The following is a 24,014-nucleotide window of genomic DNA, read 5'->3' as shown; positions in this document are numbered from 1 at the left end:
ATAAAACTTTATTCATCGCTCCAAGCTATAACCAAAAACAACAAGAGACTCTCCTTCGTTCTCCGATTATTCCACTCCGCCAAACTGCTTCACACCCGCCTGCTGTCCGCTGCCTGCCGTGATGCGAGTGACGGGGATGATCTTCATGGTGGTCTCCTTCAGGGAGTACCAGCGGTTGTGCCACGTCACCCAGATGATGCCGTTGTCGTAGCCGAACTCGCCGGCGTCCTTCTCGGTGTACCGCCCACCTGCGTGAAGACGAGCGCGGCGCTTAGGGATCGTTTTTCCACCGAGAGTCACGCCCAAAATCGGCGGAGGAAAGCGGCCGTGTTTCGGAAACGCACTAAAATCAATCCAATTCACCCTAAGTTAAGATTTTTCTTTGGGGGGGGGGGGTGCATTCTATCTGCAATTACTCAATGATAAATTCACCTATTTGCTTCTCATCGGGTGTATTATTTCTGTACTCCAAGATGGCCACAACTATCTGGATAAGAGCAAAAGGACGTGGTGTCAAGTACTTATTTTGAGGGGATGGAGAAAGGAGCTAAGTTTAGCCTGGGTTGTAAACGGAGGTTTCCGAGGGTCTTTAATACTTGTTGCATTTTTTTGCAATCCTTTCATACGTCCGTCAATCATCTATTTGCTTCTTTTTCATCCACACAAGTACCGGTAGATCGATTAAAATAACTGTCCAAGTTTGCTGTCTGGAGAAAGTGACCCACCCTGGTAGTATTTGCCGTTTAAGTGGGCGGCGTGGCAGCGGTTCATCCACCAGCCGGAGCCGTCCTGCAGGGCGCAGTTGCCGTCGTACTTGTCGTTGTCCTTGTCGAAGGTGCTGAACTGCATGCCGTTGTGCGACGTGAAGAACTTGTCGCTGGGGTCGTCGCCGAAGTCGAAGCCGTTGAAGGCGTCGCCGGCGTCTCCGCCGAAGTAGTAGCCGTAGGTCAGGCGGTACATGTCGGCCTCCGGCCCCACCCGGAACATGGCGTAGTCGGCGTATCTGGAAGGGAAGTTCAGCGGAGGCGTCTGTTTGCTTTGCCTTTATCTGTTATCGTGTTCGTGTGTGGGTGTCAGGCGGGTGGCGGTGGCGGGGGACCCGTAAGGGGGAGGAAAATGATGACTGATTTGATCCTAGAAAACTCTATCGACGCTCCTCTATTTACAAATGCATTTGTATTTTTTTTCCCCGTAATTCCGCAGCTTCTGTGTAGTACCGAATTGTGCTGCTGTATGCGGGCAGCAGTGAGGTCAACCGAAACAGATGCAGCAGAATCACAATGAAGCCCGAGAGGCAGTCAAAGTCTTCTTTTTCTTTCGGCTTGTCCCGTTAGGGGTCACCACAGCGTGTCATCTTTTTCCATCCAAGCCTACCTCGTGCATCTCCCTCTCTAACACCCACTGTCCTCATGTCCTCCCTCACCACATCCGTCAACCTTTCCTTTGGTCTTCCTCTCTCTCGATCTTTTGACTGGCAGCTCCATCCTCAGACTCTCTCGCCTCTCGGACCTCGTCTCCAAAACATCCAACTTTGGCTGTCTCTCTAATGAGCTCATTTCTAGTTCTATCCAACCTGCTCCCTCCGAGGGAGAACCTCAACATCTTCATTTCTGCGACCTCCGGTTCTGCTTCCTGTTGTTTTTTCAGAGCCACCGTCTCTAATCCGTAGATCATGGCCGGCCTCACCACTGTTTTATAAAGTTTTCCCTTCATCCTAGCCGAGACTCTTCTGTCACACAGAACACCAGACACCTTCCGCCAACTGTTCCACCCCGCTTGGACCAGTTTCTTCACTTCCTTCTCACACTAATTTCTTGTAATATCTGTTATTCTCTTAGAGGAGTGAGAATTATAAGCCTTGATTGGGAGTGACGTTTTATGCTAGTTTACTGCGTTTAGCATGAATGAGAGGGGTGGAGAGGGAAGAGTGACGCTACAGGGAGAAGAGATCGCGAGGGTGGACGACTTCAAATACTTGGGGTCAACAATACGGAGCAATGGAGAGTGTGGTAAGGAAGTGAAGAAACCGGTCCAAGCAGGTTGTAACAGCTGGCAGAAGGTGTTAAATGTGTTGAAACGCATTATTTAAATGTAATATTTCTGTGTTCTGGCTATGTCATGGTTGTTCACCTATCGCGAGTGGGTCTGGAATTTTTGCCGAACCCTTTTGCCAATACTGTAGTCCAGTATTTATTATTAAAATATATTTTAGTAGGAGAGCAGTACACGAAGGAAAGTACTTTGACAAAGTCTTGAATGAACAACATAGTCACAAATAAGAAAAATAACTTCTAAACAATTCAAGATGCGAGCTCCTTCCTGGAAAGGAACTCGTTTGGGTCGGGGCGTACCTTTTGGTGCCGTCCCAATCGACCAGCTCTATCCTTAACACCACTGGGATGTTGCTGCTCACGGACAGCTGGTGGATCTTCTCGTTGCCGAGCCAGAACTCGGTGCTGTCATCGGGGGAGAGGTAGCCGAAGCCCTCTTTGTACTGGATCCAGTCCTTGTGGAAGTCCACGCTTCCGTCCTGCCTCTGCAAATGCGATGAAACGCGCTCATTTGGGGAACTCAGATGGGATACTAACACCGAAACGCGGGAAAACAGTCACTTGGATCTAGTCATCGTTTCGACCAAGAAGAACTACCAGATGGACTGAAAAACGTTTCAAAGTACTGAAAAGTGAGTTATCGCGAATGCTGTCTGACCATATCGACAGTACCCAGTACCGTTAAGGTTCCATTGTTTCAATCCACTACCGTATGCGTTTTCTTCACCATTTCTATTGTCATACGTAATTGTAATACATTTTTTTCCCGTTTCTAAAGTGGCCCAAAATATCTGACTTATATTGTTACAGTTTTCAGTCTCTTGAGGTTTGGGTAGGGACCAAAATTACAACTCCTCTGTACCCTCGGACTGATGGCAACCTGGTACATTTTCACAAGGCAGAAAGGTTTGGTTCAAATGGGTACAGTATCATCTCTTTTTGTTAAAAAAGGATCCAAATTATTCCGACTGTTTGGCACTTTTATGTCAGGGTGATACTTATTTTGGTTCGAATTTTGGGAAAAGATACCAACCCTCTGGATGACTGTGAAGCCGCGCCCAAAGTTGTCAATCTCGCAGTAGACTAGGAACCGTTCGGTAGCTTGGGCCGGTTTTACGTAGTAAATTCCACTGATGGTGGCACCTTTGTTGGCGATATCCTGGCAATCTACAAAAAAAAAAAAATGGCAAGACACTTATAGTATATATATATATATATAGTAGATTGTAATACTTGTTTTTAAGACATACTGTACATTCGTTAGCACCTCATCATTTGGTCTAGAGTTACAAATTGAACTCTAAGTCGATTTTAGTTCCACAGCGCCAAATCACGACAGTTTTCTCGATGACCTTTACGCAGAGCAGGTCAAAGGTCACGCTCCTCACTCGTTAAAAGACTCACCGACGCCCACGTGAGCAAGCACGAGGCCACAAAGGCGAGGAAAGACTTCCTCTTGGGAAGAATCCTCAAGTACAACCAAGACTCAGTGTGGGATGGTATGAATTGGCTAATCCATTTAAAAGATGAAATGATTCTCTTTATAAAACAGTAATTAATGTAGCACTACAATACAATATTAAAATTTTAATTTATTACAATTTTATTACAATTTTTATTTGGAAGGGGCAAAGTGTTTGTGACTGATTGACATGTCATTTAGTAAGCATTAATATGCAATAAACGAACTAACAAATGTCCCGTGAGCCTTGTGAGGATAAGCGGTACAGCAAGTATATGGATAGATGGATGAATTAACAAATAAAAAGGTGAGTAAATCATTTGATTTTAATTTTAATTCAGATGATGAAAAAAGTAAAAAATGAAATACATGAAAATAATCCAATAATCCCCAAATTCATAATATTTTTTTTAAATTGTAGTACACACACGCACTTCAATCATAATGTAAATCATTTTGAAAACATTTACTTCAAATGCTAATCTACACTGAAAAATACAGGAAACAAATATTTCAAGGAAATCTTCCAATTGTGCACTACAAAATTGAACAAGTAAATTAAGATCAAATTATTCTTATTAATTATTAAATCAAGATCATCTATCGGTCTGTTGCTAGCTAGCTTCCTAACTGGTTTCAAAGTTTATTCATCTAGGGAGGGCAATGAAATAATTTGTAAATGAATATAAATTAAAATAACATGTTCAGTATCCGCACTCTTATTATTGGATTGATTTCATGGAGCATAAGCGACAATGTGCTTGTTACTACGACTTCACCGACGAGAGTTCACCGCACATTCCATCTGTTTACCGTCCACTGACGAGGCGTATTGATTTTTGCTGACTAAACACCGAAAGGAACACGTGTTGAGAAACCTTCTAAAGGTGACTTTTGGGGGGGTTTGCTCATGCCATTGTTGTTGCGGTTGTACCTGTTCCTGTGGTGGGCTGAATCTCAACCGTGTCCTTGCAGGGTTGGCTGCACGTCTTCTGGAGCTGACTGGCGAGCAACTTCAAGTCCGCCATTCTCCTCTCGTTGGTGGCGACGGCGTCCTCCAGATCGCTGTGACGGCGATGTGAAATCACAAGGCCGTGTTACAGGTGGGGCCAGGTTCAAACGTTCTACCCCAATCCACGCCGGAGTTATTGTATGGTGGAACGGAATGAAACGAACATCAAAGCGGGGCTAATTCAACTTACAATATTTGCTTCTCCTGTTGAATGATGGTCCTCTCAAAGCGGATCACGTCATCCAGCATATTGGACGACTTTCTGAAGTAAACGTCTGCAAAGAAAAGTTGACGTTGACGCCATTCGTGTTTGCATTGGTCACCGGTCAGGATTGAGCGCATATGCCACGCAGTCATAATTACATTATATGATAACTGGCCAAAAATCCCAATATACTGTACACCGTAACTGATGTAAATTGTTACTCTATGAGATTGAGTAATAGAGTGGCTCTTCTTCATTCACCTGTATTCACATTGTCAGGTTCCGAATAATTAATATTTATTTTTTTTCCCAGAGGATAAAGTATATATTTCCGTAAATGGTGTGATATGTTGCAAATATCCACAGGTTTTTCATACTTTGTTAATCCATGATCACCATCTAATCTTTATAATATATTAATTAACGTTGACAAAATATCGTTACCCTTGAGATCTTCATCTATAATAAAATGGAGATAATAGATGCAAACTATAGGAATATCATATTTCAAGTTCCCCTGAGATTCATAGCCCAAGTTTATCCTGCTGCGTATCCCGGGAGATATTATAATATTGTGATATTACCATAGGTTGATTGGAGACTCTAAATTGCCCTTAGGTGTGAATGCGAGTACGAATGGTTGTTTATACGTGCCCTGTGATTGGTTGGCGACCCCCACCTCTCTCCTGAAGCTAGCTGGGATAGGCTCTGGCACGCCTGCGGCCCTCGTGAGGATAAGCGATGAAAGAAAATGGACGGATGATTTTATCGCTGGCAAATGCTGGCCTTCGTCGTATTAAAGTGACGGCTCTGTTGTTCGAATGGAGGATTATGTTAGCCTGTGTGCTAATGGAGTTTCCCATTGTATGCTAGCATCCAGGTGGAAGAGTCTATGTGATTGCGTTTAAAGCTTCTGTAATTCCCTTTGTTATATATTTACCTGAACGGCAATTTTCAGCAGGCAAAAAGAAGTTTTTTTCTTTTTCAATTACTTTATTAAACCGTAATTTCCGTAATTTTTTTTCACACGCTTTCAACCCTGCGGTTTATGCGGTGATGTGGCTAATTTGTGCATTTTTTCTAACGGCCCCAGAGGGGGCACTTGAATGGAAAAGGTAAGAGGGAGACCGGTGGAATATACGTGCCGAGGAAGTGATTTTTACAGGTCCGGCCCTGTTAGCGCTCCGCTAGCGTGTTCCTGCCGTGATTTTTATTGGTATGTTTTTTTTTTTCAACTGTCCCTGTTAGCATTAGTGTGGCAGCGCTAGCATTAAACTCTCTTCACACGCTTTCAACCCTGCGTTTTATACGGGGATGTGGCTAATTTGAGCATTTTTTCTAACGTCCGCAAGGGTGCACTCGAGCGGAAAACGTAAGCGTGAGACCGGTGGAATATATGTGTTCCGAGGAAGTGATTTTCTACAGGTCCGGGCCCTGTTAGCGCTGCGCTAGCGTGTTACTGCCGTGATTTTTACTGGTATGTTTTAATTATTTTTTTAACCGGCCCTGTTAGCATTAGTGTGGCAGCGCTAGCGTTAGCATTTCCGCGGCGGCGCTAGCGTTAATCCCTCTGTGTACCGTCTTTCTTTGTAAATATCTCGTATTTCAACGTGGGGTTCAACGTGGGCACTTGCGGCTTTTACACGGCTGCGGCGTATGTGCGTACCAAATGGTATTTCCTTTACAAATGGACTGGGCGAGGCTTATAACCAGGTGGGTCGGGAATTGTGTTTTTTATTATATTTGCCCAACTGCCGCTTTTTCGGTGAAGTGATTTGAGTCACCTGTGACCTTACTGCGCTCGTATCCCAAAACTGGGCTAGCAGATAAATGCAAAAAACAAACAAACAAACAGCTTTTATGTTGAAAGCCACTCTCTTTGGTCCCTTCTTTGGTCCTCTGACCTGTCAGCTGATTTTCTTCCTTTACATCCAGTCTCGCACAGTTGCAGTACTGTGAAATTATCTAAATCAGAATCCCGATATTATACCTACACCGATATGGTAGATGGAAAATAGAGTGACTTGCCGGGCTGGATGTTCTTCTGGACCGTCTGGATGCTGTCTTTCATATAAACCACGCGTTCCTCCGCCCCATGCGTCAGGTTGGCGATGTTGTCCAGCTCTTTTTGCAGCTCGTCCAGGCTCTCGTGGGCACTGCTCGTGTATTTGAACATGTAGTCGGCCACGCCGCAGGTGGTGGGGCAGTAAGCGCCCTGCGAACGGCCAACCCAACGCGTCATACACGACGAGAAGCTCAAGAGCCGCCGGGGACATTTCGGACGGGTACTCACAAAGCCGTCGTTGGGGTTGCACGTCATGCTGTGGTCATTTCGGATGCCGATGTTGTCTCCTCTGATTTGCTAAAAAGAGAGAAAGGGAGACAGAGAGAGAGAGAGAGAGAGAGAGAGAGAGAGGTAAAAAGAGGTCACCGTTTGAGGAAGTGGCGCAGGTTCCAGTTCTGGTTGCTACTCTATGTTTATCATCACAATGTTCCTTGGGTTCAAGCTTCAAAAAGTGATTAAAAAAAGGGACATTTTCTTCAGAGAAAAAATAATTCTTGTGAAAATGTCATGATTCAAATTGTAAAAAAGCCTCTTTTTGTGAAAATTTAAAATTAATTTTCATAGATTGGCACATTTGTTTCATAAATAAGTAACATTAAAAATAACCATATTTTGACAAGAATTGTGTTTTTTTTTCTGCAGATATTTCCCCCCTAAAAAATCTTCTGTGTTCCCAAGCATACTTTGTAATTGTCTTAAAAATCTTGTTTTTATTGGGAAAGATTTGATGGTAGGAATTAATTTGCTTTTTTTTTTTTTTTTTTTAATAAAAATACACATTGTCCCTTAAGTGTTTTTTGAGAGGAAAGTATTTTTTCATAAAAAGCAGTTTTTAAGAAAAAGGCTTAATTTTACAAGAATAAAGAAATAATTTTCCATTTTTTTTATTTATTCAAAAATTTTCTTTCTAGGAACAAAATGTTTTTATCAAACAATAATATTTTTCAAAGGCTTTTTGTGACAGCGAGAAAAAAATATTTTATTTTAATATTATTTTACTTTATTCTGACAAATAAAGCAATAATTTTCTGTGAAAATCTTCGGAGAAAATTTTTTAAAAGACCATTTCTGAGGAAAAACCAAAATGTCTTGCATGAAAAAAAAGCAATGTGACTTAAACAAAATCATATTTACTTCTGGAGAAGGTAATTTTGTGAGAAAGATGGATTTTTCAAGAATTTTGCAAACACCAAAAATCATCAAATACTGTAATTGACGCTTATTACAAGTAAAAAAATAATGTGAATCTGTGAAAATGTGAGGGGCAATATGTATTGTTTAATAAATTAAATTTTTTCCCCAATTTTTGAAAAAAAAATGTTGTTGGGTGTGGGATTATTTTCAGACCAAAAAAAAATCACATTTTTAGGATTTTTAAATTGTTAATTTTTTTTAATTCCAAGAGAAAAACATCATAATTCCATAAGAATAGTCTTTTATTTCTTTTTCTTTTTCTCGGTAGGAATTGTCATATTTTGTTTTAGGAAAAAAGTCGTACTTTTGTAAAAAGGTTGTAACTTTTCAAGTTACCAAAAGCTGCAATCCAAAAAGATGGAAGTTATTTCTTTTTTGAAAGAAATCACATTCTAAAAGCTAAAAAAAAACATGTTTTTTTTATATGTTTTAATTTTTTTTCAAGAAAAGTTTGATTTCCCAGTGAAGTCAAATTTTTCAGTGTAAAACAAATCATTGTGCTGCTCCTTCCAATTTTTTTTTTCCTTTTGTTTCAGGAAAATATAATCTGAATGGTTGAAAAGGTAATTTAAAAAAAAAAAAAAATTTTTCTTTTTATAAAACTTACGGCAGAGACCACGGAAAAAAGCAGCACGAGTCCGGCGAAGGCGACCAGTGACGAGGCCATTTTGTGTCCCGGTCTTCGTCCTTTTTTGACTGTGAAGCTTTTTGACGGGCTGCGGGAGGATATTTATCGGGGACAAGGTCCTTCGTGGAGTGTTTGACGAAAGGTTCAAACGTAAACGAACACGTGTACACCCCGGCCACGCACGCACACTGACCGTGACGCAAACGTCCACTCGGCTCATTTCCCAGATTTGACAGTTGACGTTCCTTTAAATTTTCCATCAATAAGTGAGAGATTTTCAACTTGTGTTTTGTCATCACTTCTTCCGTCAAAGTCGAAATCAAGTCCATTATTTTTTTCTTTGCCCCAAAAAGCGGAGGCACAACATCTCTTTGTACACGTTGTTTTGAGATAAGAGGTGAATTTGTTCGGTGACCACGCTCGTGACTCAAAACAATCGTATCTGAAGTCGCCATTCACTATTGGGAAAAATGAAAAACCCGTTAATCCGTTACAACCCCTCGGGGGCGGTGTAAAACAGATGCGTATCGTGCTCAGTGAGTCATCTCGGCTCCTCTTAACTTGTCGGTACAGCAGTAATATTAGTTGTTCTTTGCAGATGATAAGATTTTATGACTATGAGTGCTTTTGTCTTGTCTGGCTACGTGTGTTGCTGCACCATTTTTCTTAAAGTCATTACTTAAATGGTTCACGCTGCAACATACATACTTTTTAGCATTAGTTTTAAGCTAGCAGACTGATATAAAAATAATTATAATAGTACACGTATCCTCTTAGGGGAAAACAACGTTTCTTATGTTATAATAATTGCTATAGTATCATAAACTGTTTTAAAGACTTTTGCCATTCTTAACACTGTGCATAGAAGAACTGTGATTATAACCATAAGGTGTAATTTTTTTTTAATCTTAAAAAATATGAAAAAAACTTGTATGAATCAAAAAGAAAAACAGGCTTCTTCTTGAAAATTGAATTTATTATCATAAACTTGTTTGCAAAAAATTCACATGCGATTTTGACAACAATAAATAAAAAAATTGCACAGCAAAATATGACTTAAAAATGTATAGAAAAATATTTTTTGGGGACGGGGGTTATTTTTTTCACAACAAAGGCTATAGTCTTTAAAAAAAAATTACAATGCTGAAAAATGTGATTTTTGCGGGGGATTTGTACTCCAAAACGTCATTTACATTTTGCATAACAGTGATTTTTTTTTTTTTCCCTCTCTCCCCCTTTCTTGTAGTAAAAGGTGAAACCACAAGGAGGAGCAAAACTACAATACAAGTGAAGATTATGGATTCTTCTGATGCTTGTGCCGAATCCCACTTCCGAACAGGATACGCCCAGTATGGCATGATTGGCTGGTGCTTTGAAGCAAAGGTGGGTTATGCGGATATAATGGGGATGGCGATTCCAAATGCATAGGACATTATTTAAAATAAAAAAAATCGGTCAGAGTTAGGGTGGTAGCAGAAGGACGTGCCATGCAGCCAATCATATTGTAGCACGCCGTGTCCTGCTTTGACCATAACTGGAATTCATAATAATGCTTCACTAACCGTCTCATGAAATCCAACCGCAAATAAAAAAATGAAGACTTATTCCTAGAAAGATTATGACTTGTCTTCATCCAAAAGGAGTTCAAGATGAGTCGAGCTATATCTTGTTTTATTTATCTTGTTTAAATATGCCCTTTTGTCTCAAATATTTTTGTAAGATTTTGCTTTTGTCAATAACAACAACACAAAATTCCTTATTTCTAATGAGAAAATGAAGGAAATTTTTGAGAGAAAACTTTTTCCTGACAAAAAAGTATTCTGCACGATTGTAAGATTCGTTTTAACACGTTTTAAATATTTTTCCTCAAACTACACTATTTTTAAAAATAGGAAATGTTTGCATTTTTCTCTTTGAATAAATATGATTATTGTCAATATGACTATTTACAAACAATCTGAATTAAAAACCTGTTTAAAGGTGTATTTTCATTTCAATAATGACTCCCCCAATAAACAGTGATTATTCTCAAAATATTTCTACACTTCTCTATTAAAAATTACATTTGTCAAAAAGATGCAAGGATTATCTAAAATAAAATAAATAAATTCCACATAAAAGTTTCTTCCCCCAAAACAAAAATATTTTCTCTCAAAGTGCATCTTTCTTCTGTTAAAATATGTAATTCTTAAAAAAAAAGTATTAAAACAACTTTTTTTGGTAGACGAAAAATTTCTTAAAAATGTTCCTTGAAAATTATGACATTTTTCTTGAAACACAGAATACTTTTTTCACATAAATTGTCTTTTTTAGAAAAAAAACATCTGAATAAAAATAATCCCTGATTGTCACTTTGTTTTCTTTGTCTGCTATTTTACACAAAAATTAAAACGTAACACAAAGTAATGAAACATTTTCTCCCCTAAAATGACACAATTGTCATGAAAAAAATTACATTCTTTTCTCCGAACCCCCCACACTTTCCCCTTTTCTTTGAAAATTACTTAAAAAATGAAAATAGGAACAAATGTTTTTCCTTCAAATTATCATGACTTTATTCTCATATACTCAATTATTTATTTTTACTTAGAAAAATGTGGATTCTGATTTTCTTTCAACAATATTTTTTTCTAAAGAAATCCACACATTTTTTACTGACAATGTACAACTTTTTTTCCATAATAAAACCTTTTCTCAATTTTTTTTTCTTATTAAAAAAGACTTTTATTGGTGAAAAAATGCCCCCCCAAAAACTTTTAGGGGGGAAAAAAATGAAAGAAAATGTTTTATTTAAAAAGAATTTTCCCCCCTCATAAATTCAGCTTTGTTTCTTTAATAGAAAATTAGAGCTTTTTCAGGGAAGAAAAAAAAAAAAAAAAAAAAAATCTCCGCAACTGCCAAGTGCCTTTTTTGCGTATTGCACGTACAGTACAAAATTACTGTTGGACGAACCCCAAAGCAAGCAGTGTGGCCCATTGGCCTCATGTTGACTTTGCCCGCTGAATCATACCTTGGCCTTCCCTCTGCGTGACCTGCTTTTATGACATTCAGGCCCAAGGAGAAGACGGATGTCGAGGCTGAAGAGCGACCCGAGTGTGAACCGGCGGGCGGACCTAAACGCCGCTGAACTTTATGTGAACTGGCGACCTCTTTGTGAGCGTGCAGCGGCAGATGGAAAGTGTCTCCGCGTGTGCCAGGGTGCCTTTCCTAACTTTTGGCTGAACCTGGAGGCTCCCGGGCTGCACGCCTCCACTGTTGACTCAAGCGTCGATGAGGCCAAAACATGCTGCCGACTCATCAACTTTAGGTTAGCGACGTTCCCGGCAGCGGGGCTTAGCAAATGTTTTGGGCCGAGGGGAGAACTTTTTCAGAGGGCCTCCTCACACTCCGCGCACTAATTAAACATAACTATCATGTGCACCCCTAAATACCTTAGGAATTAAAAAAAAAAAAAAAAAAGGATAAAACTCATAGTCCCGTTACAATCTAACTTACTAACATAATGATGAAATGCAATTTATCAGGATCTGCAAAAAATAAACACACATACTGACTGAGTGACAAACTAACCATCCCGTTTTATAACGCCCTACAACAACAAAGTAATGACCTAACAAACAAAGTAACAACAAGCTAACAAAAGCGCAAACTAATTGACTGACTGGCGGATCATCTAACAACGGGCTCATCTTCCTGGACAGTATTTTGTTGCCATTTGTTCACTAAAATGCACCGGAAGATGTGGCTATCCTCTCTCTATCCAAACCACCTGTTATGGATTGCAATTTCTTCTGACTAGCAATGGTTGGCTAAATTGAATGAACTAATGATGTTTCTTTTACCAGAGACGTGTAGGTGCCTAACTCAATTGTGGCAATAGGCACACTGCACTTCAGCTTCATGTATGAAATATCTCCAAACTTTGAACTTTCTCTGTCTTCCCTCTGGCTCGCATTTATTGCTATGTGACTCTGCAGTGACAATCTGTGGGAAAAAGTAGTCAGTAGTAGCGAATAATCTGCTCTATGAGTACGATATAAAAACATCTGCAATATAAGCCCACATTTATACACTGTTTTTGATAATATGCCGCAGTTTATGGCAAATTATTCTGCGCACTGCCAAGCTACGGTGTTGAAAACTTTTGGCAAACCATCGTTCTAAAGTGTGCAACCCTTTGGGGCTAAATCTCCCGTTCCAGAAAAACGGGGCAAAGGTCGGTCTGTACGGCCACCCTCCGGGTTCAAGTGCCGGTCGCAGACGCTAAGCTAAGCTAAGCTAAGCTAAGCTAAGTCTGCTCAGCTGAAGGTGGCGTGATGGCCAGGAAAAAACAAACAAAAAAAAGCCTCTTGTTCACATTTTGTTGTCCCACCCCTTTGCCTGTCTAGAAAAATAACAGCAAACAATTAAAAAGGCTCACGCTAAGGCTAACGCTTTGCTTTAACCTTTGAGCCAGTAAACTCGCATCTGGTGGGGAGTCACTGGCACACGTGGCCCCGATGCAAGTGGACTATAACGGCCCAAAACTCAAAAATAAAGTCTAAAACTCAAATCCCTAACAAAGAAAAGACCGAACGGACGAACGAATGAACGAACGAACGAACGAACAATCTAAATGGAGTGGCTAGAACATAATGTACGAGTGAACAAATGATAAAACCTTCCTGAAGAACTGACGAGTGTAAAGCTCAATCTGGATCTGCACCTCTAACTAACAATTGGTTGAGGTAACGAGCCACTCCACGTTGCCGACTGTAACTTTGAACTCCAAATGACACGTTTGTACGATCGTTTTATGAGCAACGAAAGTATACATAGTGACAGGCGCGCACATACGCGTACTAGAAAGTCAATATTGTCCTATCGAGTCATTCCGCACAACGTTGAACACACCCTTGCGCACAAACATCGATAAGCGCGGCAGTAGCGTAGATGTCGGTTTTTCTTGGGAGGGGGGGGCGCCAATTCAACATCACCCCCACGTCTATTCCTAAATGCCAGCGTAAATGCCTTACAAAAGTATTTTCGTCAAAAGGGCGTGTTGTGGTCGTACCAGAGCGGCTCCAAATTCCTTGTCTGGTTTTTATTTGACACATTTGATCTCGACTTTCTTGATATCGTGGTTTGTAACTGATTGCTAATTATTCTACGGACCTCCCACCCATTGCTCCAGATCACGACCCACCAGGGGGACCTCGGTTTGCGAAGCTGCGCTCTGGAGTATTTGGGTCAACAAGTACGGAACACGTCCTGCGGTTGCTTTTGTGGGTAAAATGATGAGCGTGTCGTACAAAGCGAAACAGGATTGAGCTAATCAGGACAAAAGGAATGTTTTTCACGGTTTTGTGAAAAGTGCAGCTCGGACCAACCTACCCCCCACCCCCTTCCCTCTTCCTCCTCCTCTCATCATCCGTCCTCATCCTCATTCCCATTCCAGTCTGTTCTTGTTCAGATCATCGGATACAACAATCAGGATGACTACCGGGTGCCCCCCCTCAACCCACATGCCTGTTTTCTGGTTTCAATCTCTGGTGGGTGATCTTATCTCAAGGAGTTTTTAGACGGATAAATATCAAGGTATGGTTTAAGGTTGGAGTTGAGGTCAAGGAAATGCTCGAGGTTATGGTCGGGGTGAGGTTAAAGGTTGGGATGGAGGGTTCATGTTAGATCTAAGGGTCAGTGAGTAGTCCGCTGTCGGATAGTTTGGTTGTGGTTACAGTACTGCCTTGAGATACAAGTTCAATTGTTTTTCGTTTAGTTTTTTTGACTGAGCATGTAATTCACGGATCATCTTCAGGAAGCAAACGCCGATATCGGTCTCGGCCTCGCCTCCTCAAAAATGTTTGGAATGGGATCCAATCATATCCATCCATCCATCACATCCAATCATACAATGGGAAAAATAATAATGGCATAATTGGATTAAAAATAAGTAGTTGTTGTCGTCACTCTTTCTCTTTCAATGCGCATTGTGCTGCTCATTCTGGTGAGCAATTGCCTCTTGTTACCTATCGGCAGTGCAAAACAGACATAAAGGGAGTCCATCCGTCTACGACTGAGATCCGGTCCTACAGTAGCGACTTGACTTAAGCTCGGTTCCACCATTAAAGTCAGAATTTACATCGAAATGCTTTGTATAAAAAAACGAGTACATTGAAATGAACAAGATGATGTACTTGGCATTACTGCTGAGAGTTGGATCGAGAAGAAGAAGGGGAGGCTGTGCTGAGCTATCGCGAAGGAACCTGGTCCGCAATCCTCTCCATCTTGACCACTATCAAAGAACCTTGTTTTGTGATCAGTCTATCCGACATAGGAACGGAACCCTTCACAAGCGCTAAAATACGGACTTTGTCTTTAATAATTGTCACCACGGTCGACCGACTGAAGCCTTGGTGGTCTCCAATCTTTTTATGATCTTGAGCTTCGTTTCCATGGTCATGGATTTACTTATGGCTTCAGAAGCATTGCTAAAAGGCACAGCTTTCTTCTTTGGGGGGATAATGTCGTAAAAAGGAGGGCAAAAAATACGAAGATACTCCCGGCGCAAAAACACGGACAAGCGTTAGCCAGACAAAATGGCGGACGGGGAGCGGGTGTCGTAAAGTCGAAACGTCTTAGTTAGAGACCGTCTTAACCTGAGGATATATCATACTCGAGACTCAGCTCATCTCTTGGCTTCTCAGTGCAGCAGTAATCGAAGGCATTCCCTGTCGGGGATAAAGCAAATATGCGCCTGAGTATGGCAACATGTAATGTGTGATAAATACAAATAAATGTCATAAATGTGTAGTAATGTAAATAATAATAATAAATCCTCAACGCAAATGTCAGAACCAATTGCCCACTTATTAAATTAACCCGTTCCAGATGTCGTTTCGTAATATGAATTTTTCTCAAGTAGAAACACATTTCCCATGTAAATAGCGTAATCCGTTCCAACACCTTCGACCCCCCCCCCAACCAAAAATAAGCATTCAAAGTCCATAATGTAAAGAATTTAAAAAAAACAACCTTCCTTTCCCGGCGGCATGGTGGAGCCCCCGTAAAGCGTTGGTCTCACAGTTCTGAGGACTTGGGTTCAATCCTGGCCCCACATGTGTGGAGTTAGCATGTTCTCCCTGTGCCTGTGTGGGTTTTCTCCGGGCACTCCGGTTTCCTCCCACATCCCAAAAATATTAATTCGTTGGAGACTCTAAATTGCCCCTAGGTGTGATTGTGAGTGCAGCTGTTGTCTGTCTCTATGTGCCCTGCGATTGGTTGCCAACCAGTTGACAGCTGGGATAGGCTCCAACACTCCCGCGACCCTTGTGAGGATAAGTGGCTAAGAAAATGCATGGCTGGATGGATGTTCATTTTACCTTTGGCATTGGGCAACTATGCGAAGAGAAGGGTGAGTGACAAACAAAAGGCATTGTGGGGGACGGAGGAGGAGGAAAATTTTGACCGCTGAGAGCAAACATACAGTGATGCCTCGGTTCTCGACCACAATCCGTTCCAGAAAACGGTTTGAGAAGTGATTTGTTCGAAAACCGAATCGATGTTTCCATTACAATGAATGGGAAAACAAATAATCCGTTCCGAGCCTAAAAAATTAGGCTTTTTAAAGCATTTTTTAAGCTTTTGCTGATAATAAACTGGATAGTAGAAATACATGTGTAGTTTAAATACTTTATATAATACAGTAATTTAAAAAATGTATTTATTTTTTGCTTAAAATGTATACTTTAGTAGTAGAGTACGCTAGGCTGTAATTTTTTTTTTTTTTTTTTTAAACAAAAGTGGAGAATAACTTTAAACAAGCAACTTGCCCTTTTTGGAGCCATGATCGGGGGTTAATACGGTAGTCCTCCATAAAAAGAAAAACAACAGTCACTACCAGACCGGGACACGTCTGTGTATACTGTGTCTGTGCGTTATACAGAATAACAAAAGTGCGCTGGTTGTTGGTTATGTCAATTCCATTTTTTTTTCGGGGGGCGCTCGAATTGACAATACCAAAACGTGTCGTGGGTAGGTGGGTCAGCTGCTTGCGCCGCGTGCATCATGTTATCTCCGGGTTTTTTCGGCGGCGTGGGAATTCACAACAAAGCGCGTCGTGGGTCAGCTGGTCTGGCCGCGCGCAACATGTTATTTCCGGAATTTGTCGGGGGCGTTCGAGTACCGATTTTAATTCAATGGCAGAAGCAAAAAAAAAAATTTCAATTTTCGTTTGAAAGCCGATTTATCAAAAACGGGGACGTTCGAGAACTGAGGCTTTATTGTACATACAAACATACGCATGCACACAACTTAATTCCACTAAAGTTTCTTGGAGCCCATGGTTTAAAAAAAAAAAAAAAAAGAATACATTTCCAAAAAACACAAATGAAAAAGTTGTACTTTTGCAATGTGCGTTAGCTTGTGACCCCGCTAGCGTGATTCGGCGACAGTTGAGTGTCCAAGTGAATCAAAAAGCATCATGGGTAAAGACTGACGTCCCTGCTAGCCAACGGGGTGCCAGGAAGATGCTACGGCGATAGCCAATGAGAGAGCAGCTCTGTCGCTCCACACAAACCAAGATACAGGATGTTTACGTTCGATGGAATTTGGAGAATCCAGCACCCATTTTTTACTTTCATATCCTGAATTTCCTCAACATTATATCTTATATAATAGACTTTTCTTCAACAATAACATATTCATTGTTTGTTTGCGATAACAAGGTCTACTTAATAACATAATAACATTACAGTCACGCTCCAACTACCTACCGGTAAATCCAAACCTTGGAGATTAACCAAGCCCATCCTCTTCCCTGTAGCTCTCTGAAAATGTTTTTTTTTTTACTTTTTTTTTTTTAAAACCGATGTTGAAGATTAAAATTTTTTTGGTAATTTTTTTAAAAATAAATTTAATTTCCCATTGAAATTCTAACCACTCGCTCTTGAAAAAAAAAAACTAAATCTGAGCAGTAGACTATATTTAGTTTCATAAAAGAAATGTATACTTTTAAATTGAAGTAGATCCGAATATTTTGAAACAGTGTAGTGAAGAAAATTTGTTGCAACTATCCCTGAAAAGAAATTTAAATATGGTCAAATTTGGGATAGTTTGCTTGTGGTTAGGGTAAAAAGATCAAAGTTAAGTTCATTTTAAGGTTAGGACTGTTTTTTTTATAGGTTTGTTATTTTCTGTCCAAAGTCTTTCGAGCAACAAAACTCATTCACAAAATTCAACACGACTCTGGCAGAAGATAAACATTTTTCTCCCCATGTTGTTCTTTTTATAAAAGCAATCAAATGGGGGGGGGAATATGTAATCTTTTATGAGCGAGGAAAGCAATGTGACACCCCGTAAACATGAAAGCGGTTTGAGCGAGTGCAGATGTGCGAGGCTCTGGGAACTCTTCCGCGATATCACGTCGCGTGGAATACATCCCGAACAACAAGCTCGATGGCTTATTTTAGTAACTTTACTGACAAATACTTCAATTGCGTTCTGACGTTTTGTTTTTTAACTAGCTAGAAAGTTCTCTGTCGTGATATTGCATTAAAAATGCACTGCGAATCCAGTATATGTATACGCATGCAACTTTCTAGGGTTGATTCTGCAGTAGCAGAGCAACACGCTGTTTTCCAAATTAACTGACTTAAGACCGAATATATAGCAGTAATTGTTGAACACTTTAAAAAAAAAATGGTGTCTGATTTCAAAAATAGTTATCCAGCAATTTGTAATAATACGAGGCAATCATACATATTTCTGGGTTCACCGAGACAAACCATAACGAGGATGTGAAATGAAGCAAAAATGACTTTGAAAGTTTGGATTGATGGCTTGAACTTCCATCCATCCATCTATTTTCTTAGCCGCTTATCCTCACGAGGGTCGCGGGGAGTGCCGGAGCCTATGCTGTCAACGGGCAGGAGGTGGGGTGCACCCTGAACTGGTTGCCAGCCAATCGCAGGGCACATATAGACAGACAACAGTCACGGGGAGAACATGCAAACTCCACACAGGCGGGTCTGGGATTGAACCTGGGACCTCAAAACTGGGATGCCAATCCTTTACCAGCTGCTCCACCGTGCCGCCTGTCTTAAATTCAAAATGAATAATCCGATGCATTATTATTATTATTATTATTTTTACAAATAGGAAGGTCTCAGCAAGGGTTGTTAGGAAAAGAGTTTAATTTCCACCCATTATTTTTCACCGCTTATCCTCACAAGGGTCACGGGAGTGCTGGAGTCTATCACAGCTATCATTAGGCATTAGGCGGGGTGCACCCTGAACTGGTCACCAGCCACTTGCAGAGCACATGGAGACACTCACCGAGGGGCAATTTGGTGTCCAATCAATGTTGCTTGCTTTTGGGATGTGGGAGGAAATCCGAGCGCCCACCCGGAGAAAACCCATGCAGGCACGGGAAGAACGTGCAAACTCAACATAGGCGGGTCTGGGATTGAACCTGGGACTTCAGAACTGTGAGGCCAACGCTTTCCAGCTAAGACACTGTGCCGCCTGGATTGAATTTTAAACGAAAAACATGTTTTTTTTTTTTTTACAAATCGGAAGGTCGCAGCAAGGGTTGTTAGGAAAATAGTTCAAGTTCCATCTATTTTCTTAGCTGCTTATCCTCACAATGGTTGGTGGAGCCTATCCCAGCTGTCAACGGGCAGGAGGCGGGGTACACGCTGAACTGGTTGCAATTTCGAGAATCCAATTAATGTTGTATGTTTTGGGGATGTGGGAGGAAATTCGAGCGCCCACCCGGAGAAAACCCACGCAGGCACGGGAAGAACATGCAAACTCCACAAAGGGGGGTCCGGGATCGAACCAAGGACCTCAGAACTGTGAGGCCAACGCTTTCCAGCTGAGCACCGTGCCGCCGAGGTTTACTTTAAGCACGACTTGCTGCACATCTATTAAGCGTTTATGAAAAGCACAGTTTGACCTTGCAACGTGTAATTTCCGTCATGCCTTCGTGCATTTAATGAATTAAAACCATCTTTTTTTTGGGGGGGGGGGGTTCTGGTGTAGCCATGGAATATTCCATTGAGTGGTGGAAAAGGTCGCATTTTTGCAAGAATCAAGTTAAACGTGACTTGTACGCTTTAATCTTGTTTTTTGTGCATGTGCCGCTAATTCCCAACAAACATTCAAAAACGCACGCACGCACGCACGCACGTGGTGGTGGAAAGCTTCTCGGTGGGCTGGGTTGGGAGGGGGGGGGGGGTCTACTCCTCCTCGCCCCTAATAAAAGGGCCCGTTCCGAAGCGATGTGAGCGAGAGTCACCATGATCAACCTTTTCGCTTTCTTAGTGGAGAAGCTCGCCCTCCTCTGCAAGCTCAAAGTTTTGGTTTTCGGCTCTGCGCGTGCGCACGAGCTTCCCACCCAGCCCCGGGGATCCAGCGGGGGTTCTTCTCCTCCGCCTCCGCTTCCGTCTCCTCCTCCTCCGCCCCCTCCGCTCCTGCACCGGGGCGACCTCCTGGAGGTACCCCGCACGCTTTTCACCCACTTCGGGGTGTACCTGGGCGACGGGCGGGTGGCGCACCTCATCCCGGACATCCTCCCGGCGCTCACCGACGACCGACGGCGTTTGGCCACGGTGGTGACCAACGGGCGGCTGATCGCCGGGTGTTTGTGCCGGCGCGCCACGGTGCGCGTGGACACCCTGGAGGACTTCGCGTACGGCTCCCGGATCCTGGTCAACCGCGCGGACGGAGGAGGGGCGAAGAGCGCCGCGGCGCTGCCGGCGGAGGAGGTGGCCCGCCGGGCGGAGGCGCTGCTCGGCACCTTCCCCTACAGTCTGCTGTGGAACAACTGCGAGCACTTCGTCACCCACTGCAGATACGGACGCGCCGTCAGCCGACAGACCGAAAAGGTAAAACCCCCTGCGGGATTTGCGAGTTCCAGTCCGCCCTCGAATCTCAAAGTATCTTTTCTTGCACTAATTTAGAAAATGATTTTGCTTTTAAAAACAGAACCCATTGATAATTGACACCTGTTATCATCCATCCGTCCATTTTTTTTAAGCCGCAAACGTATGTAGGGTACATCAAAGTCTTTCAATTGTATTCATCCAGCCATCCATTTTCTTTTGCCGCTTATCCTCACAAGGGTCGCGGGGAGTGCTGGAGCCTATCCCAGCTGTCATCGGACAGGAGGCGGGGTACACCCTGAACTGGTTGCCAGCCAATCGCAGGGCACATCGAGGCCAACAGCCGCACTCACAATCACACCTTGGGGCAATTTTTAGTGTTCAATTAATGTTGCATGTTTTAGGGATGTGGGAGGAAACCGGAGTCCCCGGAGAAAACCCACGTAGGCACGGGGAGAACATGTAAACTTCACACATGCGGGGCCGGGATCGAACCCGGGTCCTCAGAACTGTGAGGCCAACACAATACCAGCTTATCCACCGTGCTGCCCGTGTTATCATCACATTGAAAAAACAAAATAAAAACACATTTTGAACGTGCCAAAATTATGACATGTTAAGTGAGGATTCCACCAACTGGCATGTTTGGGGTCGCCCCAAAATTAAATAAAAATCCCTCACCATCCAGTACCAAAATTTGGCAGAGTTAACAAAAAGAAAAGATAAATAAGTATAAAAAGATGTATTCAGAAACCTTTTGGAACATTCCATGACTAACTTTCAGGCAAAGTAAAAGGATAATTAATAATAAGTAGCACTTTGACTCATCAGTAATCCTTCCCATGACCAACCTTTCATGAATGTACCTGCATGTCAGAAGCATTGACATGAACTGAAATTCTATTCGTTCATTGCAGCCTCTGCAAGTTAAAAAAAATGTTTTTCATAAAGATAAATAACATTGCACTACATAACATCAACATAATAACACACAATCACAAAATCCTACAAGGAAATAAAAGGGTTTGTAAAGTGTAATAAAGCTGAAATGTAGCACTTTAGTAGAGCACCCCCACATTTTTGTAGTTCGAGCATTTTTAATTTCATGAATTTGCAGAATTTTGGGCCAACCGCCTTTGTTAGTGGCTGAAAAACTCACTTGTTTGCTGTTATTGTGCTCAGGCTAAAGCAACAAAAGTATGACTTCACTGCCATCTTCTGCCATTTTGGAACTATGAACTATGTTTAAGAGGGTTGAGGAGCTTCAGCTAGACTAAAGTCGTGCTTTGCTGCCCCCTTGTGGCCCAAATGAGTCGAATTCAAATGTTAAATAATGTATTTTTTTATTTTTGCTGTTGTTGTTCCCTTGTAGTTTTGCGAGTGCCTAAAATGGGTGATCAGAGATCGACGCAGCATCTTGGTGACGGGAATCCTGGGAATCATCTCCATGCTCTTCTGCGGCACGGCCGCCTCAACTACATTACCCACAATCCTTATCCCCTTCACCCTCTGGATGGCCGGTTAATTTGTGCGTTCGCTCGCCCGTCTTTCTAGTTCACCTCGCGCCATTCAAGTGTCTAATTTCATAAACTTTTCCCCCTGTAATGACAATAACTGCCTTATTTCGTGCAGTGGATTTGTTTTGTGACTGTGTAAAAATGTGTAAATAATAAAAACGTTATTTTTATGGTTGTGCATTTGAGTGTGACTTGTAAACATGAAAGGGAATCTCTTCAACAACCCTTGCGTACAATTTCACATTTCAACATCAAGTCTTCAAGTATATATATATACATTACAAATTTAGAATTTTATTAGCATCTTTTTCTGAAACATCAACACAATGTTGTCTTTGATGAACCGAGTATGTTCAGCAAAGGTGATAAAGAGTCGTCCATTATTATTAATATTTTTTTTTTTTGTGGAAGCACTTTGAACAGCAACGAGTCTTCGATAAACTTAACGTCATTTTCATAAACACCAAATATTACGTTCCGGCTTCACCGGACCGGAGGTGCAAGTTTCGGACATCAAAGACGACTTCGCCTTCAACCAACCAAAGATGGTTTGTAAACGACAAAGACAATTTAGAATTAAAAAAAAATGGCGATGTCGATCTTTTACAAATATCAACTACAATTTCATCTTCAATGAACTTAAATGTGTTTTTTCACAAACATCAAAGCCACTTTCATTTTTGAAAAATTGATGAAAATTGTGTTTTCTGACACATGGAGGATAATACCGTATCCACGCAAACGAATTTAGCGTCCATTTTTTGTTTTATAAACAGCAAAGACATCTTCGTTGAAACGTCAACAAAGATTGAAAACAAACTTTGATGTTTTAATTTTTTGTGAACAATATAGATGATTTTTTTTTTTGGTAAATTTATTTTACAGATTTTTTTCAAATGAGAATTTGTTCCTAATGAGGGACAATCGCTGTAATAAACTGCAAATTAGCCCCCGATAAAGTTAAGGTAATTTTTGTTAACATCAAAGACCATTAACATCAAAGACTAAATTCTCTTTTTTCTTCTATAAAATAAATAAATACATAAATAATTATTTTTAAAAAATGTTTTTGTTGAATGCAAAGACAAGTTTGTCTTCAACAAATGTAAGTTATGTACGTATTTTCGTGAACATCAAAGACAACTGAGTGTTGAGCAAATTTAATATATGTATTTTTGTAAACATCAAACATAATTTCGTGTCCCTCAAACTTTTCACCTATTTTAGGCAAACTCCAAAGACAATTTAGAGTAACGTGTTTGACTATCGCAAAGTTCCCGTCTTTGATGACACTCTGTGTACATTTTATGGTGCACGTCCATAATAATTGAGTCATCACCAACATCATTTTGTGTTTTAGTAAACATCAAAGACAATTTCATTTTTAATAGATTTACCACACGTTTTCCAAAGTATCAAAGACACTTTTGTCTTCAACAATGTTTTTTGTTTTCAAACAAAGACGCTTTTAATGTAGAGGGAGTCCTCAGATTAGAAACGAGTTCCGTTCCTCTGCTAGTACTGTAACTCGGATTTCGTCGTAAATCGGATTTCACCATTAAAATCGGAATTTACGTCAAATAAAAAACAAATGCGCTGAAATAAACAAGATGCTGTACTTAACATTACAGGGAGTCATCGGGTTAAAACTGTCTCGACTTGAAACGTTTCGACTTTTACAAGGCCCGTCCCCCGGTCCGCCATTTTGTCTGGCTAACGCTTGTCCGTGTTTGTGCGGCGGGAATATCTTTGCATTTTTCACCCTCCTTTTTAGAGATTATCGCCCCAAAGAAGAAAGTTCTGTCTTTTAGCGATGCTTCCGCAGCCAAAAGAAAATCAATGACCATGGAAACGAAGCTCAAGATCATAAAAAGATTGGAGACGACCGAGGCTTCAGTCGGTCGACCGTGGTGACAATTATTAAAGACAAAGCCCGTATTTTAGCGCATGTGAAGGATTTCGTTCCTATGTCGGGTAAAATGATCACAAAACAAGGTTCTTTGGTACTTGTCGAGA

The 24,014-nt window shown here is 41.3% G+C and overlaps 2 protein-coding genes across 4 annotated transcripts; one reads left to right on the top strand and one right to left on the bottom strand.

Annotated features, from left to right (window-relative positions):
• fgg (fibrinogen gamma chain) lies at positions 1-8,662 on the bottom strand. The gene is made up of 9 exons (XM_061830954.1): positions 8,597-8,662; positions 7,024-7,092; positions 6,759-6,945; positions 4,716-4,800; positions 4,448-4,578; positions 3,085-3,218; positions 2,352-2,536; positions 726-1,003; positions 1-248 (listed from the first exon to the last, which is right to left on the bottom strand). The coding sequence occupies exons 1-9, from the start codon at positions 8,654-8,656 to the stop codon at positions 67-69; spliced, it is 1,311 nt and encodes a 436-aa protein (XP_061686938.1). The 5' UTR covers positions 8,657-8,662; the 3' UTR covers positions 1-66.
• LOC133506630 (lecithin retinol acyltransferase-like) lies at positions 4,489-22,168 on the top strand. 3 transcript variants are annotated; one of them, XM_061830955.1, is made up of 5 exons: positions 4,489-4,616; positions 9,864-10,000; positions 11,669-11,924; positions 19,922-20,484; positions 21,854-22,168. In XM_061830955.1, exons 3-5 carry the CDS (start codon positions 11,888-11,890, stop codon positions 22,004-22,006), a joined length of 753 nt encoding a protein of 250 aa, XP_061686939.1. In that variant the 5' UTR covers positions 4,489-4,616; positions 9,864-10,000; positions 11,669-11,887; the 3' UTR covers positions 22,007-22,168. The 3 variants fall into 3 exon arrangements, with proteins under 3 accessions (XP_061686939.1, XP_061686940.1, XP_061686941.1); XM_061830956.1 differs by lacking the exon at positions 4,489-4,616 and adding an exon at positions 6,912-7,015; XM_061830957.1 differs by lacking the exons at positions 4,489-4,616; positions 9,864-10,000; positions 11,669-11,924 and having other exon boundaries at positions 19,897-20,484.
• The last annotated feature ends 1,846 nt before the right edge of the window (positions 22,169-24,014 follow it).

The sequence above is a fragment of the Syngnathoides biaculeatus genome, chromosome 9, assembly GCF_019802595.1.
Source record: "Syngnathoides biaculeatus isolate LvHL_M chromosome 9, ASM1980259v1, whole genome shotgun sequence".
NCBI classification, from domain to species: Eukaryota; Metazoa; Chordata; class Actinopteri; order Syngnathiformes; family Syngnathidae; genus Syngnathoides; species Syngnathoides biaculeatus.
Note: the sequence above shows the minus strand (reverse complement) of the source record. Positions and strands in the feature narration are given on the sequence as shown.